The 19506-nt window shown below is 34.9% G+C and overlaps 4 protein-coding genes and 1 pseudogene across 4 annotated transcripts; 3 read left to right on the top strand and 2 right to left on the bottom strand.

Moving 5' to 3' along the window:
• The first annotated feature begins 794 nt into the window (after window positions 1-794).
• Window positions 795-3905, top strand: LOC142545836 (dihydrolipoyllysine-residue acetyltransferase component 5 of pyruvate dehydrogenase complex, chloroplastic-like). The gene is given in 7 exon segments (XM_075653234.1): window positions 795-1071; window positions 1073-1903; window positions 2263-2454; window positions 2567-2654; window positions 3114-3184; window positions 3289-3372; window positions 3485-3905. Coding segments are annotated over 7 exon segments (1431 nt in total). The 5' UTR covers window positions 795-1011; the 3' UTR covers window positions 3590-3905.
• Window positions 3512-7411, bottom strand: LOC142545835 (uncharacterized; annotated as a pseudogene).
• Window positions 7412-9857: 2446 nt separating this feature from the next.
• On the top strand, window positions 9858-10205 carry LOC142547642 (putative pectinesterase/pectinesterase inhibitor 46). The gene has a single exon (XM_075656022.1). The coding sequence runs from the start codon at window positions 9858-9860 to the stop codon at window positions 10203-10205; it is 348 nt and encodes a 115-aa protein (XP_075512137.1).
• Window positions 10206-11184: 979 nt separating this feature from the next.
• On the top strand, window positions 11185-11673 carry LOC142547629 (uncharacterized). Its single transcript, XM_075656000.1, has one exon. It carries the CDS (start codon window positions 11185-11187, stop codon window positions 11671-11673), a length of 489 nt encoding a protein of 162 aa, XP_075512115.1.
• Window positions 11674-12828: 1155 nt separating this feature from the next.
• LOC142545834 (uncharacterized) lies at window positions 12829-18170 on the bottom strand. Its single transcript, XM_075653233.1, has 7 exons — window positions 17749-18170; window positions 16201-17007; window positions 15217-15569; window positions 14374-14585; window positions 13691-13947; window positions 13423-13601; window positions 12829-13318 (listed from the first exon to the last, which is right to left on the bottom strand). The coding sequence occupies exons 1-7, from the start codon at window positions 17987-17989 to the stop codon at window positions 13235-13237; spliced, it is 2133 nt and encodes a 710-aa protein (XP_075509348.1). The 5' UTR covers window positions 17990-18170; the 3' UTR covers window positions 12829-13234.
• Window positions 18171-19506: the final 1336 nt, after the last annotated feature.

Below are 19506 nucleotides of genomic sequence, written 5' to 3'. Positions count from 1 at the left end.
TAAAACATACTTTTACGATTAATATTATAATTACAATTAATATTATAATATACATATATTTATTTTCCAAAAATAAGATATCCTCATATTAACTTAATAAATCTAAAACACACCAAAATTAAATATTTCAAATACTTCTTACACCACAACTTTAATTTCAACGAGAAAAAAAAGAAACAAAATAAAAACCCAAACATATAATTAGATAAGAATATCTCATAAATTACACTTTACAATCATAAATATAATTATATTTATATTAAAAATTAATACATCTATACCATAAATTAATTATGAGTAATTTTAAATAACTATTGTAAATTTTCAAAATGTTCCTCTTTTTGACATTATATTATTTTTCTAAAATAATCATAAAAACTACAAGTGTTGTCATAAACGATATAATATATATCTATATATAAAATTTTCCACATATCAAATAAAATTATTGGCCAAAACTACAGAATATCACACAAATTATAAGTATGTATTAAACAATTGCAAAGAATCAACTTTAAAATGCTTTTGCAATATAATATATAATTAAACAATTTTGAGGTCATAGTTAATTAAATTTTTAATACTAAAATATCCTTACTACGATAATTATTTATACACAACAACCCAATAAATACTTACAATTACAAAAATTATTCTAACCCATTATATATATATTTTTAAAAACAATTACAAATAAAATAACCAAAATAAAACTACACAAAAAATAATTCTCATTAATAATAATAATAATAATAATAATAATAATATTATTATTATTATTATTAAAATAGCATATTTTTACATAGAGTCGGGAGGACTCATCGTGGAGAATACCGGTAAAGTTGGTTGAGGTCTTGAAACCTCCGTCGCCTTTTACTTCGATTCGATGCATTCGAGGAGGAATCGCCACTCTTTCTTTCTTCCCCGCTTAACCATATAATCAATCCATCCCGTTCGCATTTCATCGAACACTTCTACATCGTCAATTTCTCCGAATTTTCACCCACCACAATGTCTTACTCGCACCTCCTTCACACTTCCTTCATCCCTACAGCTCCCCCGTCCCTCCGCTGTCCGCAGCGAAGGATATGCCAACCTCACGTGGACCACTCTCCCAATTCAATCCAAGATCCGCGAGATATTCATGCCGGCGCTCAGCTCCACCATGACTGAGGGAAAAATCGTCAGCTGGATCAAATCGGAGGGAGAGAAGCTGGCTAAAGGGGAGTCTGTTGTTGTGGTTGAGTCGGATAAAGCGGATATGGATGTGGAGTCATTTTATGATGGGTATCTCGCTGCAATTATCGTGGACCAAGGCCTGTCTGCCGCTGTGGGATCCACTATTGCTTTGCTTGCCGAATCTGAGGAAGAGATTGCAGTCGCCCAATCGCATAAATCTTCTTCCTCTGCTCATGTTTCATCCCCTGCGCCTGCTGAAACCGACGCTCCGAAGGTGTTGGACGAAATACCGAGCCCGCAGACGACCGCTTCAGCATCTGTATTTGCTAGCGTTACCAATGCTGCTGTTAATTCAGGTGCATTGGCACCGGCCGTGCATCCAGCGTCTGAAGGGGGGAAGAGAGTGGTGGCGTCACCATATGCCAAGAAATTGGCTAAGGATCTTGGGTTGGATTTGAGGGTTGTTATTGGGAGCGGGCCAAACGGTAGGGTTGTGGCCAAGGACGTTGAGGCTGCAGTGGCTGCGGCAAAAGTTAGCGGCAGTGGTGCTACAGCGGTGCCTACCGAGATGGCTAAGCCGGAGGGTGTTGAGTTGGGGTCAGTAGTGCCTTTCACCACAATGCAAGGCGCGGTGAGCAGGAACATGGTGGAGAGCTTGGCAGTGCCGACCTTCAGAGTGGGTTACACGATCACAACTGATGCGCTTGATGCTTTGTACAAGAAGGTAACGTGATGTGACTATAGAATTATTTGTTTTTCTTTCTTGTTATTTGTTAAATGCAATCCATATGGTTAAAAATATTAGCTTAATTTGAGAAAAATCATCAGTGGATAAGGGCATCTCCAATCCCTGTGCCAAAATGACTTCTGCCAAGCGAAAACAAAAAAAATAAAATAATAGTTGGAGATAAATATTTTATTTAGTGCAAAAACTGCACTTCTTGTGTGTTGTTGTACTCTTCCAAAAAACATCCCATAACAAAACTTAACAAGCCCTAGGACTCTATATCAATGAGGCCTTTCCTTTTGTGTTTTCTTCTTATGTTTCTGTTGGGCAAGCTTTATTTTTTCGATATTTTTCAGATAAAGTCCAAAGGAGTGACAATGACAGCATTACTAGCCAAGGCCACTGCTCTTGCGGTGGTCAAACATCCTGTTGTGAATTCCAGTTGTAGAGATGCTAAAAGCTTTACATATAATAGTCGTATCAACATTGCAGTTGCAGTGGCCATAGATGGTGGTTTGATTACACCAGTGCTTCAAGATGCTGATAAGGTAACCATACCATACATCTTTGTCATTCAATTCATTTGAGACTCTGCTGTTTGTGGCTCTTCTTTATTAATTACTCGATTAACTTCTATTTCTCATTGTAATACTTTCTTAGATCGACCTGTATTCACTATCAAGAAAGTGGAAAGAGTTAGTTGATAAAGCAAGAGCAAAGCAGCTCCAACCTAATGAATATAGTACAGGTAAGTCCACTAGGTTACACAAATGCTGCTACCCGACTGTAGAAAAGGTCTTCTTTTCCCTAATGTGACTCTCACAGTGATTTAAAGTCTTATTGATTGTTTCTGAATTTGTCAGGTCTTAAAATTAACAAGTGTCTAACCCTGAACTGTTGTGATTCGGAATCTTAGCTGGCTGTCATCCATCACTTAAAAACGATATAGTTCTGGTCAAGAATGCTAGTCATCTTTGATTTTTTGTCTGATAAATCTCCCTTTAGCCGATGATAAAGTTCATCCATTAACAATTGTGTAGAAGTAAACAGAGATTAGTGTCTATAAGACTATAAAATTGATTCATCGTCCATTTATGGGCATAGATCATTGTCTTCAAAGTGTTAATGGGAAATGGAAATTACTGTGAATATTGACAGCTCCTTCATGATGTTGGCTTTTGGTTCATGATTGTTTGATACATTACAGGAACTTTCACACTATCTAACCTTGGAATGTTTGGCGTGGATCGCTTTGATGCCATCTTGCCCCCAGGAACTGTAAGTTGGAAGCTATAGTAAAGGCACTATTGTCATGGATTGATTGATAATATGAAATTTGCAGGTCATCTGATCATTTTGAACTATATTTGGCATTTCTACAGGGTGCAATTATGGCTGTTGGAGCTTCTCAACCCACTTTGGTTGGTACCAAGGATGGTAGGATTGGCCTGAAAAATCAGATGCAGGTGGGTTCATTTGTTACTATAACTTGTCTGGTCAACTTTTATGTCTGCATTCATTTAATGAAACTTGTCACCTGCTTGAATTTATGTTGTGCCGTGTGCGCAATTCTTCCAGGTAAACGTTACTGCGGATCATCGGGTCATATATGGTGCTGATTTGGCAGCTTTCTTGCAAACATTAGCTAAGATTATTGAAGATCCAAAAGATCTTACCCTTTAAAGTCATTAAAGTCAAACTCATATTCAAAGATTCAAGATTCTGTGTTGTCTTAGCATGTCTATTCAAAGTGCTTTCCTTGCAAGAATCAAGGAGACCAATGTCCTTGTCAACCGAGCAATTATTATGATCCCAAAATGCAGAAAAGCGATTTTGATCCAGCCATTTGTGGTGGCATTTGCTTCAGTTTGTTTTTCCAACTTTAATTGTTTTTCATTTTTATAGATATTCCATTAGATTTCGTTGTTTAAGGCTCCAGCAACACTTTCCGGGTACATAGACTATTTTGATCTTGAGGCTATGAATTGGTCGCATCAGATATCATTCTGGTTGTTATGCAGCTACTATATATCTAACATGATGGGAAAAAAATTATCTTTGTGATAGTGTAATCGAATGCATATATATGGAGCTGAAAGCACATCAAGAAATCATGTGGTGTTCTTTCCAAGCAATGTCGCCTTGAATCATGCGTAAATACTTATTTATTTGAACCTTTTGCATATAGACTCAAACTACCAGTTCCAGACACAGAAACTAAATAAAAAACTTTCACAATATTACATACAAGAATGATGATAAGATGCTCAAAGTCCAATCCAGGCTATAGCAGATAAGGTGCCAAAACTGATTTGCTTTTATTCGCAACCGTTTCTCCATCTCAAGACATTCATATTACCTTACATTTAGTAGCATCGGCAGCACGCTTTTCATCTTTGGCCACTCCCCTGGTGAGATACTAATACAAGATAAAGCCACCTTCAGAACTGCAAGCATCTGTTTTCTAGAATCAGGTGATGTCTTGCTTCAATATCAAGAATTTTGTCCCAATTATCGCGCTGAACTAAGTTGCATAAAACCCACTTAGCCAGTTCAATGCCTCCACTAACAGCTGGCTTACCTGTGAGCAGTTCTAGAAGAACTACACCGTAGCTGTAAACATTTCCAGCTTCCGTGACTCTCATCGTATAAGCATACTCTGAAATTCAAGGAAGAATTAGGTGAATCCATTATTTTGCCACGTTATTGGCAGTTGAGTATGATAGACAATAATTTTCATGCATGTAATTTATGTTGGGCATAAAAGAAGATTATTAGTTCGAGTGTTTTTAATGTATGTTGTTGAAACCCAGTACGTGGAGGGATATAACCGACAGAACCAGCGACAGTGGAAAGACTGCTTGTACTCTTTGAGGGATCAATCACCTTGCAGAGCTCAATGTCTCCAATTAGGGGTTCAGTCTATAGACCTCAGATGAATGCTTTTGCTGGAAAGATCAAGGAGAAGAATTGGACCAGAGTTGCATCCATGGAGAAAGGCCAAACCCTGAGCTACCCCAATTGCAATGCTGTACCGGTTCACCCAACCCAAAGTAGTGCCTATGCTATTGTGAAGAACGTCTAAGAGAGTACCCTTGGGGGTAAGTCATAAAACAGATAAGCACCATCACCTGTCAAGACATATGCAAGAGGAATCATGACGTTAGAATTACACAGTGTTCCAAGAACTTTTAGTTCCTCCCCAAATGTGTGGTGGCTACCCAATTGGAGTATCTTGTCACTCCAGTTAAGCTTCTTGACAAAATAGTTTTTGCTTGACGGCATCACAACTTTATAGCAAGTACAGAATCTCGTCTTCAAGATGACATTAGAGAGGTCGGTCACATCTTCCATGGCTTTCCCGAAATCGATATGTGAGCGGTGAATGCTGTTCGGGGTCAAAAAATTTCGATGGATAACTTGTGTAGGAGAAATTTCTTCTCCTGAGTGCAAAGATTCATAATTGATCCTGTAATATCTTCTTGAAATGAATAGAGCTATCACAATCAATAAACTAACAGCCGTGGCAGCAGCAGCGGAAATGACAATTTCTGAAGAAAGGGATTCTCTTTTTTGGGGATGGGGGGGAAGGATTTGCTGCATTGTCGATCAACCCAAAATTTCCTTCCTTTTCAAGGACAAGAAATGGTTCAAACTTTGGGACAACTCCAGAGAGTTGGTAGTCAAAAAGTACCAGCATGTTAAGCTGGCCATTCCAGTCAGAAAGTCTGGTGTCTGAAAATCTATTATGGGAGGGATCCAAAACTTCCAATTTAGTCGATGATATAGTCCTTGGGATGGGTCCTTCAAAGCGATTGTAGCTGAGGTTCACGGCAATTCCCAGGCCTGGTGGCATCTCTGGAATGCGGCCAATAATTTGATTCTTTCCGAGCTGGAGTTCTATCGGGGATTGGACCACTTAGGTTATTAACTTGTAAGTCCAACCTTTCTAGATCATTGACGATGGTATTAAGCCATTCAGTGAGTTCCTGCTAAGATTCAGCCATTGCAATTTATTCAACTGGGTTATCTGTGTTGGGATTTCACCAACAAAATCGTTGAACTGCATATATAAAGCTCGAAGATTGATTAAATTGCCCAGTGCTGGGGGCAGCGGAACAGTTAAGTGATTCTGGGCTAAATTCAACAATGCAAAGTTTGTGCATATAGCCAATTCATTAGGTATCGTTCCAACCAAGCTGTTGTTATCCAGCTCCAGATAAGTCTGTCCTCACAAGATTTCTCAATGATCCAACTGGAATTATTCCTTTGAGAGAATTGCTTCCTAATCTTAACCTAAACAAGTTTATGGATAGATTTCCATGAATCAATCCTTCCAATTAATTGTATGACAAATCAAGAGACTCCAAATTCGGCCCTGATAGGAAATCGGATGGGATCATCCCTGTCAAACTGTTATAACTAAGGTCTAAATGTTAGATGCAAAGTTATCCCAGGTGGGATAGTCCCGTTAAATTTGTTCTGATTAGCAGCAAGTCTCTGAAGTGTGGTGACATTGGTGAGGCCTCTCAATTTCTCAGGAATTGAGCCGGAGAGTTTATTGTTACGAAGATCAATCAATTTCAGGTTTCTGTGTTTTGTGAGTTGTGCAGGGATTTCACCAGAAAAATTGTTGAAAGAAAGCGGAAGCTCCTCTAATAGATTCAGCTCCCCGAATGAATCCATCTCCACCAGCTGCAAATCAATCTTCCCATTGAACAAATTGTCGGAACAATCAAGCAACTCCACCGTTTTAAAACCATTGAAAGCAGGCAAAGATCCTACCATCTTGTTCCCACTGAAGTTCAGCAATTTCAACCCCCTGATACCTCAAAAACCCATCTGGGAGCATCAATCTAGCACACAAGTGGCAGAAATTCAGAGGTGGAAATGGCAAAAAATGGAAAAGATAGCCCAACAATGGAAGAATTATCATAACTACAAGAAACTCCCCTCCACGTGCAGGGGCTTGAATCTTTTCCAACATCCTTCCACACAAAAGAAGAACCAGTATTGTTCTGAAAGATTTCATAAATCTGGGTCATGGTACTGGCCTGATCAGAAGACAACACCAACCGAAGGTAGAGCAAGAAGACAAACAGTGTAACACACCCACCCATTCTCTCCCTAGTTTTTTCCCTCTTTATATGCTTTCTGATCACTCACTAAAACGGCACAAAAGAACAGAAAAAAACTTGAGCTTTATGCAATTTTATTCATTAATAACATGAAATAAAATGCAACAAGTATATTTGATATATGTTTATATATATTAGATATAGTTTGATTCATTAAGTCGAACATAGATATTGTGTGGAAACTTGGGTTTCAGGAGTGGAGTTGACTGGACTGTTGGAAGATAGGAACAAAATATTGCTAATTTCTTTATCGACAAACGAACCAGAAAACACGCACAAATTAATATTCACTCGTCATCGGGCAACGTCGTTACCCAGACTTGACAAATATCTTATTGCATAATAATTTCTTCTTTTTTTGAAAACCGTTTCTCTTGCATGACACTATACACTCTGGCCAGAACAATTACCAGCCGTGGCAAAAGTGGTCGCGCCAAGTTTGCGTGTGAAAATATTTACGGTGATTATTTTTATTTAGATGTGAAATTAGAAATATGTGTAGTAGTATAATTTGGATGAAATTTTAAATAAAACGTGGGAAAATATTTAATTAAATTTGCAATATATTTTGTATTAAAAACAAATGCGAGTGATTTCTCAACGTACCAAAAGTTAGTTAATTTAGAGAGTTTAATCTAACTATAGATATATATTTCTTTTCTTTTCAAATTAGAAAAACAGTTCTTTTATTTCTAATTTCTCTGTCGATGAATTTGTTTGAATCCAGAACTAAAATGTGTTATATAAGGCATAGTTTGGTACATGAGATAAGGGAGAGATTGATAAATAATCATCATTATCCCATGTTTGGTACTTTTTTTAAAAGCCCATGATAATATCATGGGCACTTGATAAATAATTTTTAGAAGAATAAAATGTTCTTCTATTAGGTGTGATAATTTTAATTTAATGATAAAATACACTACAAATGACTTAATTGCCCTCAATTTATAAATGATTTTTATAAATCTATGCTAGTAGGTAGAAATTAAAATCAAATAAATATTTTATTTATTTTTATATATTATATAATATGATAATTATATAAATGAATTCGAGATAATTATATAAATAATTTTTATAAATATCAATAAAATTATTAGTATCACTCGATTAACCTTAAAAATTGATATTTGACTTGACTCACAAAATCAAGGGCTCAATTATCATATTATATAATATATAAAATTAGGTAAAAATAAATAAATCATGCAAGCACTATCGGCGCATGAACATATAAAAAATATGAACTCAAGCAACAACTTTGAAATTATAAAATTTATTATGATAAGGTTAATTTTGTCATTACAATCTAATATATAAATTTAATCATTCTTATTAAAATCATACCAAACATTAAATATAATATCATACATCTTATTTATCCTTAACTTATCCTTATATTATATATCACATGTTTATCCTATCATGTATACCAAACTATGCCTAATAAGAGCAAGAGCTTTATGTTTTCTTGATAATGAATAAGAGCTTTAATGTTCTTGGAGGAATGTATGCTAAAAAAAAACTATCATCGTTTTAAAATAGTTGCTTTGAAGACTGAAATGAATACGTCGAGGGGATGATAGAGTTTCAGAAGGGAAAACAAGTACATGATTGAGTAGGTCTCTTGTGAAATGGTCTCACGAATCTTTATCTGTGAGACGGTCAACTCTACCGATATTCACAATAAAAAGTAATATTTTTAGCATAAAAAGTAATAATTTTTCATGGATAACCCAAATAAGAGATCTGTCTCATAAAATACGACCCATGAAACCGTTTCACACAAATTTTTGTCATTGTAAGAATAATGAAAGGCAGAAACGAATTTATGAAATGAACATAGTAGAAATTTTTTATGATAAAATGAATGTAAACGCAAAATGAAAGCAGAATACGACGATGTTTATATTGTAGAAACTAGAAACAATACGTGGTAGTCGATATTCAACAAAGAAGAATGTTGATGAAGTAAAGTCCAAGATTCTCTTAAATTTGCGCCAATTAGCTAGACGTTACCATTATTTGACACAAATTGGTCTTACATACTAAGCATCATTTAATTCGGTGGCCTTACGATTTAAGTGTTACGATTTTTTTTTTTTTTTTTTGCGGTTAGAATACGTTACGTGAATTAATCCACATTTATCAAATAAGAAACTTCAAAACAAAAGATTGCATGTCTTTGTGGTTGAATATGTTATATTACGTCTCAAAAAAAAGATATATGTTCTATTATATTTTTTCTATTTTTAATTAATCGATCCCATTTTTACTGGATCTTATTTATCGATACCCATTGTTTTGTGAATCTTATATAACAAAAGAAAGAGGGGCGGAGACACATGCTTAGTTACCCGGGCTTCCAATTTTTTTTAAAAAAATGTATATGTAAAATTTATATAATTTTGGAATAATATGATATTAGCTCGGGTAAATTAATTTAAATAGTAAAAGATTTTAGAGTTTAAAATTTCTAATTCGGGCATAGTCATATTTCTAGCTCCGTCACTGGGACGAGGCGACCGCAGCGATGGCCTCTTACAACGAAACCCTTACATTTCCCGTTCTTATTACAATACTTTTCTGCGTCACGGCGACTGAATATAAAAGTGCCGAATCGCCCGAATGCAGCAAGAGCAATTCAGTTAAGGAAATATACACTCTGACTTTGTATCCCAATTCTTGTTACAACTCCCTTGTGAAGAATCTTGCTCCAAATGACACTACTCAGCCTGAGATAATCTACGTGAAATCTGTTCAAGCAGCCATGGCTGAAGTTTCAAGAACAACCCTCAATTTTTCCTAGAATGGAATGCTTCAAAAACTTGTCATCTTGTCATCGGCAAAATCCAGCCCTTTCTGCAATGGGAACTTGTAGGGAGCTTCTTTCTCTTGCCATGGACAACCTTAAAAAATCTTCTGAGAAGAGTCATGACAACATAAGAAGTTGGCTGAGCACTGCTACAACTGATCTCCAGACATGTGGGGATGGGTTTGAGGATTTATCCAAGCAGGTAAGAAAAATTGCTGAGGCAAAACTGAAGAATTCGACCGAGTATACGAGCAACACACTTGCAATTGCGACCGGGATTGGGAAATATGAAAAAGCAACGAGGAAACATCAGCAAAAGGCGAATTCGAATGCAAGAAAATAGCTTGATCGTTTAGTGTTGGGGTTGGATCGAAATCAAGGTTTAGTTGGCTTCAAGACTGTTCCTTTCCATACCAATATTCACAATAAAAAATTAATATTCTTAACATAAAACGTAATACTTTTTCATAGATGACCCAAATAAGATATCCATCTCACAAAATACGACCCTTTTGACCCGTGAAACCGTCTCACACAAGTTTTAGCCCTGAAAATAAGCATCAGGTAACTCAGATGTTAATGTTGATATATAATTTCACTTAAATACCCAATGAAGGCAAATCTCTCGTCACTTGAGGATTTAAAATAGATTTGACAAATTTATGCAGGTTGATGTACGTATACGATGCAAAGTAAACGGCAAAGTGAAGTACAGAAAATTAGTAAGATTATATAAATTCAATTGTAGTGTAATCTTTCTACATCCTCTCTCTCTCCTCTTTTTTTTACCCGGCTGTCCGGGCTAATTTACTCGACTCATCCTCGGTTTCCCCGGCTCCGCTTGAAAGGGGTACACTATGAGTAGTATTCATTTTACTTCGAGCTTAAACCACTACTTTCCCAACTAATTTCACTTGAAGATCTTGACCAGTTAGCCTTGAATCTGTTTGGATAATAATATTTGACTTAAAAGAAGATATTTGATTTGAGAAGATATTTGAAAAATGGATTTGAAAGGGCAAACATCTTGATCGTATTTCAAATATTATAGTCCATTATATTTACATAAATTCGATCTCTCCCACATAAAAAAAAAACAAAAAAAAATTCTATTATTACATAATATAATATCTAGTTATATGTAAATGACATGGACTTTGGGTGGTGAAACTTAATTGAGTTCATTAATATAATAGCAATATATACATTAGCCACTCCCACAAGTTGTAGCCGTTGAACTAAACTTGTACAAAGTTATATTCAACTGGACCCTTAACTTCCACTCTCCACCAGTTAATTATATACCTCCAGAAAACAAGTCAATGGCCTCCGCGGAAGATGATTTCACTTTCCCCGCCAACGCCAAATCACAGCCACACTTCATCGGGTCTCCGCCTCTGTGGCGGCACCTCGCTGCCTCCCGCCAAAACTCAGAGCTACTTTACAAAGGTGAACAAGAAGAGGAGGATCAAGAGAAATCCAGCATATCTCTAATACAAGAATTCAAAGCCAGCAGTGCTGGGAACACTTTCATTAATGATGATGATGAGGAGAAAATGGATATGTTGTGGGAGGATTTGAATGAAGAATTTCCAAGAAATTCTGGGAAATTTTCACAGAACACCGATGTTTCATCGCCGGAAAGATCGGTGCAAATCAGCTGTATTAAAGCTATGAAATTGTCGAAAGCAAATGGGCCTATGATCTCTCGGAAGAAATCAAACATTCTTGTTTTCATCAAAATCGTCAAAAAGGCTTTTGCGATCCATAATTCTCATCGCTCCATCAAGAAGCATGGTAAATATTTTTGAATTTACGCGTGATATATCATATACGGAGTGATGTTGATACATTATAATTTAATAGAAATTAATTTTTCGTTTTCTTTCCGAAACTCTGATAATCTTGTATTCGTATATATTTATCTGTCTGATATATGGTGGATTCAAGAAAAGAGGGCAGCCCGTGAAATCGTATATGCATTCGGTAACAAGATATTTAACTTAAAGATTCATAATTTATTTAATTTATTATTTGCCATTTCTATATATAATATATATATATTATGCAAGTATTATATGTGTCGTTCATATAATGAGGTCAACTCTCAAGTCTCTTATCATCATTCTCCGTGTGTGTGTATGTGTGTGAGTATATTGGTATACATGTTTCTAGAAAAATATATCCCGAAAATAATATTAGAATTGCTCCCAAAAAAAATTTAAAATTCATATCTGAATTATAAACCATAAATATAATTTTAAAGTTACAAAAAAAAAAAAACACTAACTCAGCTAATTGTTTTTGGGCAAAAACTTGTGTGAAACGGTCTCACGAGTCGTATTTTGTGAGACGGATCTCTTATTTGGGTAATCCATGAAAAATATTATTTTTTATACCAAGAGTATTACTTTTTATTGTGAATATCGGTTATTTGGATCATCCAAAAAAAAGTATTACTTTTTATGCTAAGACTATTACTTTTTATTGTAAATATCGTTAGGGTTAACATATCTCACAGATAAAGATTCGTGAGATCGTCTCACAAGAGACATATTCTTGTTTTTGTTAGGGGCTCATCTTTGATATAAAATCGAATATTGAAAAAAACACATTTAAAAATGGAAGTAGTTTAGAATATCTAAAATAAGTTGATCAACATGAGACCCTATAAAGAAAATGATATACACATAAATGATATAGAGATGTCAACCACTAATTAGCACTAGTACTTCAAGAACTCACGCATCTTTAAATAAATATAAAAAAATATTTTAAGTTGCAAAGTTAGTTCATCTTTACAAATCATTATTTATGAATTGTTATAGGCCGATGAGCATTCTTTTTCACCAAATTATTGATGAGAGATAATAATTTACTTCATGTATATTCAACCGCAGTCTAACAATTTTTCGGCTTATATTCGACAACAGCAAAAGAATAAAATATAAAACTAAAGCTTTAAATATATAAGTGGCTAAAACTTTACTCAAGTGCATAAATCTGACCAAAAATTATGTTGTAAAAAACGAATTGAATACATCGGTACAAATATATTTGGCCGTTAGTTTAAGCATTGTACATTCAAGAAATGAAATTAAATTGGATTCAACTGAGGACCTGTAGTCAGATGTTTTAGTATCTTTCCAGTGAATTGAGAATCCAGTGATACTGATCTTGCTTGCTAGCGTCGTGTAAATGGAACGCGACGGGTTCCACCATTCTTCACAGCAAGTTGGTGATTACATATATTATATTTGTGACAGATCCAGCATTCCAAGAATAATGCAGATTCTTACAAAATGGAAAATTACCGCGTTGTCGGATATATGGTACAAAAGAATCATTTGTCAAAGCTAGATCATCATGAAACTACCCCGTCTCCATTTGGGGGATATTTCTCTTCTCTTCCGACCTGTGATGGTACAACTTAGCAATCTTTCGTCTCTCACAGTCCTGAAACACATAATTTGAGCTTAGGCACAAAAAGTCTCCATGCATACTGAATTCTCTCAAATACACATTCAAGAGCTTATACAGGGTGAATTACAAGTTTGCACCTTGAACATATTGAGATAAAATGGTTTGTCAGGATTCTTCCTTCGCAACTTGTGATATGTATAGGCAAAACTTAGCTGATCACGAGGAGTAAACCGATCAACCTCATTAAACCAAAGGCAAGAAAATAAGTTTGACATTGGTGTATGTGCTCTAACAATGAAAGACCCCTCAGGTACATCTGCAAAACAAATACTGCCTCACGTAAAAGAGCACCAAAGATTATGTTGAAACAAAAAACATCTATAGATATAGTGTACAAAATCATACTGCTAGGTAGAAGCTTGTGTGGGTCTGATGCATCGAACTTTTTCATCCCATCTGCTTGGTAGAAAGCAAACTGTTCGTCTATCACACTATGGTTGTACTTGTTAAGCTTTTTATTCTGAGCAACCTCTTCCCACAAACAATGACGGTCATAGTGATTGGAAATAGCGTACTCGTGATCTTTTCTCCAAAGGAAGTATTCTAAGATAACCAAAGGATCAAGTTGAAGACGAAGTTTGCTATCCAACCAAATTGAGTACCTAAATTACAGCCAGATGGATGTTTATAAGGGAAGGTGGTAAATTAGATCAAAAGAAACATTAAAATACAAAAAAGAAAAAATAAAGGTCTCAAAAACAAAGTCTTTTTAACACCAGAATCCCAACCTCCCTTAATTTCATGCTGAGTGAATTTATAAACTACAAATAATAGAATATGAAACATCCATAGGTTAATACGAAACATTTGGAAGAATTTAGAGAAGGTAGTATGTTTGTTCTACAAGAGTGATAGATCTATCATCCTGAAGTAAACAAGGACATTGTTATAACTCATGTGGATTAGATTTACACCAAATGCATTTAAAAGGACTGAAATATGAATATTATTAAAATAGAGAAGAATAGAAAATGGTGTGAACAACATTTCTGCAATCATCGACCACAATAATCAACTAATCATTTTACCTGGCTGAAGGAAAAAGCCGGTGCGGCAAAAATTTTGGTATCTTGCCAACTCTCCGCATATCAGTGTAAGGAAGATTTTTTACCACCACAATCCTCCATAACCCAATAAAGCCCATCATATCTGGGGTTTGGCCTTCTGAGGAAAGAGCTTGTAGAGTCAGCTCATCCATAAACATAATAAAGCACACATTTTTCCTTGATGTGCGAGAGACCTGAGTTTGGAAAGGAAGTGAATGAAATAAAATGCTGTAGCTCTAGCAATCAACTTCTATGTCGTGAATTACCAATAACGAGTTTTCTTTATTGAACCACTTGATCTTTCCACTTCAATCGTTAACCTCTACAGTTAGAATCGTGGTTTTTATCTGAGACAATCATGGTACTGGTAACAACTAAAGATTTTTTACTCATAAAAGTTTTCTCACAATGCCCTCCTTTTATTTGTTTTAAGAAATCTATAAAAAATTCATGAGTGTACAAGAAGGTCCAAAGCAGATGAGTTAGCAAATCAAGAAGAAGAACAAGTTATGCATATTATCTCATATTTTTGTACCGGTTCCCAAAACCTGAATGTAAACTATTTATAAATGTTATTGAGAGATGCTATTTTCCCTCAAGCTTAAAACAACAAATCACTGATTCCCTCTCCCATTTTTAACATTGGCCACAGGATTCAAATCTAATCAATTTGCCAAAGTTCTGAATATCAGAACACAGATGCATCCAAAATAGTTTTGTCATTGCATTTTCTTATGCTAAGCCAATGATCTCGTCCATGCTTTTCATATATTAAAGATGTACAGTGTTTTAAAGACTTGTAAACTAAGGGGAAAAGAATAATACCGTCCTGCCCATTGGTGATCTCAACCGATCAGAATTCCCAAAGATACAAGACATTACAGCGATGTGGCAGCTACTAATGTATTTTGCATCATCTTCTGCCAAGTCAAATCCTGTACTTGGTGACCCTTTAGGGCCTTTCACAAAACCACAATTGATTTTCTGATCATGAGCAATAAACGATTCTTCCCTCTCAATGAGACTCTGATGTCCGGCAAATCTAGGTTCCCATTTTTCGTTTTCAATTATTTTTTCCTCTATTTCTGTATATTGCAAGGAAAATCTGGCAAACTTTCGACTTTGTACAGGCTCAATGAGTAGAGAAGAAGAGTCCAAAAGTTTCATCTCACAAGAACCTGAAATTGTTGAGCATCAGCATCTCAAGCCACACCAACAACAGAAATGGTGAAAAAGAAAAAGGGAAAAGTGCATTAGCATACCGACAATCAGTCAGTATCAAATTTAGATGGCAATATTTCAATTAGGAAAAAAAAGGAAAAGGTTGACACGATGTCAATGAGTAGATACACATGAAGGCGTGATTCAAAAGCAATTTTTGATAAAGTAACATATATTTCTTCAAATCTCGCAAGTGCGTCCGATACGAAAAAATGCAAGTACATCAGATTTGCTATTCTATTGTGTGTATGTGTATTTTTTTACCATATTAGTCTTGGAGTGTGGGAAATCCAGTCCCTCATATTGTGGTAATAAATAAAATTTTATGAGACTGCGCATAAAATTGAATGAGTACACTATGTCATCATCAAAGTTTGCGTAATGTCTAAGGTGGCAACTGTAACTTAACAACAGAGAAAGCAATTATGTTGAGCACAATGTCAAAAGACTTTATCCTTCAATTCCAGCGGTGTAAAAATTCAACCACAGACTTCTCTACTCGTCAAATAACATGATCTTCTAACAAAAAAGAAATCAACTTCTTATTTACAAGTAAAACTACAACTTTATAAGAAATGACAAAATTACCTGAAAATTTTCGACGTTTTGGCTTCTTCTTGCTACTTGAGTGCCTTTCAGGTACTAATTTTCTGACTGGTTGATCTTCCAGAAAAGTGACATTTTCAGAATCTGAGTTGACTTTTGGATGCTGAGAGAGTAAAAGGGATTCTTCGGTAAACAAATCAGCAGAACCTGAATCAACGTTTTCAATGACTTCTTGCTTTTTATTTCTAGCATGCTGACCAATAAACGACTCTCCAGTGTTGATACTATGGGGTTTACTGGCAGCAGAGTGGTCCTTGTTATTATGTGAAGTATTATCATATTCTTCCATTTGATCATCCTGTATGTCAATACCGTCGTCGTATTCATCATCAGCATCTAACTCTCTCTGTTTTCCATCGTCGGAATTTCTTAATTGCTGGTTGCTACTGTCATTCACATCCATTGACCCCTCAATGCTGTTTATTGAGGCTTCATATTCAGCCTCGTACATTTTTAATTCATTGCGCCCAGCCTCATTGTACAGACTATTACCCCGATGATCGAAAACTTTTGAAGGTTTGTCTGACAGTGACTTTTTATCGTTGTCTTTCACTTCAGCATGAACATTATCCACAGAATTATCCTGGGTTTGCTCCAATTCCTCCTCACTATAATCTTCATCCCTTCTCCTATCATCCTTGTCCCAATATCGTGAATCCCGGCCATGTGCTACTGATCCATCTCCAAATTTGAGCTCCGCCATTTTTGGAATTTGTGTAATATTCATGAGAAAATCCGTATCATTTTCCATTTCATCATCCTGGATTTGGTGTCTATTTGTTTCCCCTCCTAAACACAGTAAATAAGTAAATACCAAGACCAAACTTCCAACCAGGTAGCCGACCATAATCTAGTATTTTATTGACAGTAGAACTGAAGCATTTGTTTATAATTAAAAGTAGTTTAGTTTCAAGTTAACTTCCCGATGCGCAACCAAACACATTTTTAAAACCCCACGGAAGTAAAACATCTACATGCTACACACTATTATAAGCTCTAATTAATAAGTCTATCAACACTAGACTTTCTTGCACAAAATTTTACAAGCTTGGTTTCTCAAATCTACGGCGTCTCGCCAAGGCTTTAGAAACTATTTCGTTCAGATTGCAAAAGCATTAAAGGTACCTCTGAATCATTGCGCCAGCATCAAAACATCCGTCACAGCAAGGGGAAAAAACAATTACGACCAAAATTCCATCATCTCCCAAATTCACCAATGCACAAATCTTGCAATTTCTAATTCTTCGTTAGTTTTTTCACTCAAAAGAAGACTTTATTCCCATATCAAATCTAGCATAGAAATTATTAATAGCAGCTAACAGTTTGGAAAAAAAAAGAAGATAATTAATGTCTATATCAATTCGACTAATTAACCAGTCCAATCAATACCTGTTACCACAGCTTCCTGCTCTCTTCAGTTACTTTAAGCAATTAATCAATAAATAGTCCACATCAACAAAACCGAGCACAAACACGCGATCACATAAAACGAAAAAAAACGAGCTTTATCTACAGCAAGGAAAGACACACCTTTACTCTGCAATGAGAAGTAGAAGAAAGCAGAGATCGAGAGAATAAGTAATAGCGTTAGACCGCCAAATCCAGTCGAGATCTTATAACCCTGCGAGGCCTTCGATCGACGATGCTGATGGTGATGAGAGTGTCGGGAGCCAAATCCGCTACCTCCGCCTCGAACGGGGATCGACACGTGATCCGAAGCGACGCCGTTTCTTGCCCCACTAATGCCTCCGAATTGCCGGAACTGAGCCATCCGCGCATTATTGGATGTAGATACAAATTTCTCGTGCGTATATCCGCAGGGTTTAGAGTTGAAAATTTGTGGGTTTTTGAAGGGTATAGTTGGGAATACACGTCCCGTTCTGAAACTCGGAGGCAGGGGGGGTTCACCGGAGAGAGATTGCTTAGCGCGGGGGAGCGGTGGGATTGGACGTGATGGTGGGTTCAATTTATTTATTTGCAATATTTGTTATATACCAAAATGCCCCTGCTTCCATAAATCTCTTTTCATTACTTTATATTTTCTTTCCAAAATTAGGAAATTCTCACCAAATTCTGAATTTATTAAGATTCCCAAATTTTCAAACTTCCAGAGGAAATTAATTTTAAAAAAATTTGTTGATATATTAACTAGATAAATATTAAATGCTACGCTATTCGATTTCACGGTAAGAATATATGCAAATCATATATCATATAGATTTATTATATTATTATATCGCATACATACGTTGCACAATATTTTTTATAATTAATAATTCAAATATTGGATAATAATTGTAAAAATTAAAGAAATTTCAATTATAATTTGAAATTATTATGTGTTGAAATGATTATATTTCAATAATGTCATACCATAATTTTAAAAAATAACAAAATTATAAGTTTAAAAAGACCAAGTTTGTGTGAGACGGTCTCACAGGTCGTATTTTGTGAGACAGATCTCTTATTGGATCATCCATGAAAAAATATTATTTTTTATGCTAAGAGTGTTACTTTTTATTATAATATCGGTAGAGTTGACCCGTCTCAAAGATAAAAATTAGTGAGACCGTCTCACAAGAGACTTAATCATTTTAAAAAAACGAATGAATAAACCATGACACCAAGTATTCTATATATATATATTAGATAAATACAATGTCTACGCGAATTTCACGGTAAGAATACATGCAAACCATATATCATATATATTTATTATATTAGTATATGGTCTAGCATGTTTGTATATTATTTTTTAATAATTAATTATATTTATATTCAAATAGGGGTAATTTCAAAATTTTAAAAATTAATGAAGGTCCAGCTGCTATTTGAAGTTATTGCATGTTAGAATTTGAATTTATTATATTTAAATGAGATCATACCATAATTATGAAAATGATAAAAAAAATTAAACTATAATTTTGAAATTATGAATTTTTTTTTAAAAAAAAGAAAAAATAAATCATGGCACGAGCTTTTGTTTTTATTATTAAGAACATGTTACGTGTTAGTATAATTCTTTTTATAATTAATTAGATTTATATTTAAATAAAAGTATAATTATAAAAATAACTGCAAGTCCAACTGCACTTTGAAATTACTATATACTGCAATTTAAATTGATTATATTTAAATAGAGTCACATCATAATTATGAAAAAATCTGACGCTAAAGTGTAATTTGAAACGATGAATTAAATGAGGAAAAAAAACAGGAAAGAAAAATCAAACTTTTAACATCATCATAAAGTTTCTTAATAATAAAGTTTGTGTGTATATATATATA

The sequence above is a fragment of the Primulina tabacum genome, chromosome 5 (genome assembly GCF_025594145.1).
Source record: "Primulina tabacum isolate GXHZ01 chromosome 5, ASM2559414v2, whole genome shotgun sequence".
Lineage (NCBI taxonomy): Eukaryota > Viridiplantae > Streptophyta > Magnoliopsida > Lamiales > Gesneriaceae > Primulina > Primulina tabacum.
Note: the sequence above shows the minus strand (reverse complement) of the source record. Positions and strands in the feature narration are given on the sequence as shown.

Bases quoted from the DNA above. Each gene is read 5' to 3' on its own strand.
- LOC142547642 (XM_075656022.1), top strand. From the start codon at position 9,858: ATGGAATGCTTCAAAAACTTGTCATCTTGTCATCGGCAAAATCCAGCC.
- LOC142547629 (XM_075656000.1), top strand. From the start codon at position 11,185: ATGGCCTCCGCGGAAGATGATTTCACTTTCCCCGCCAACGCCAAATCA.
- LOC142545834 (XM_075653233.1), bottom strand. From the start codon at position 17,989: ATGGCTCAGTTCCGGCAATTCGGAGGCATTAGTGGGGCAAGAAACGGC. The intron at 15,570-16,200 runs GTAATTTTGTCA...CAACAATTTCAG, and splicing joins AAAACGTCGAAAATTTTCAG to GTTCTTGTGAGATGAAACTT. The intron at 14,586-15,216 runs GTATTATTCTTT...TTCCAAACTCAG, and splicing joins GATCACCAATGGGCAGGACG to GTCTCTCGCACATCAAGGAA.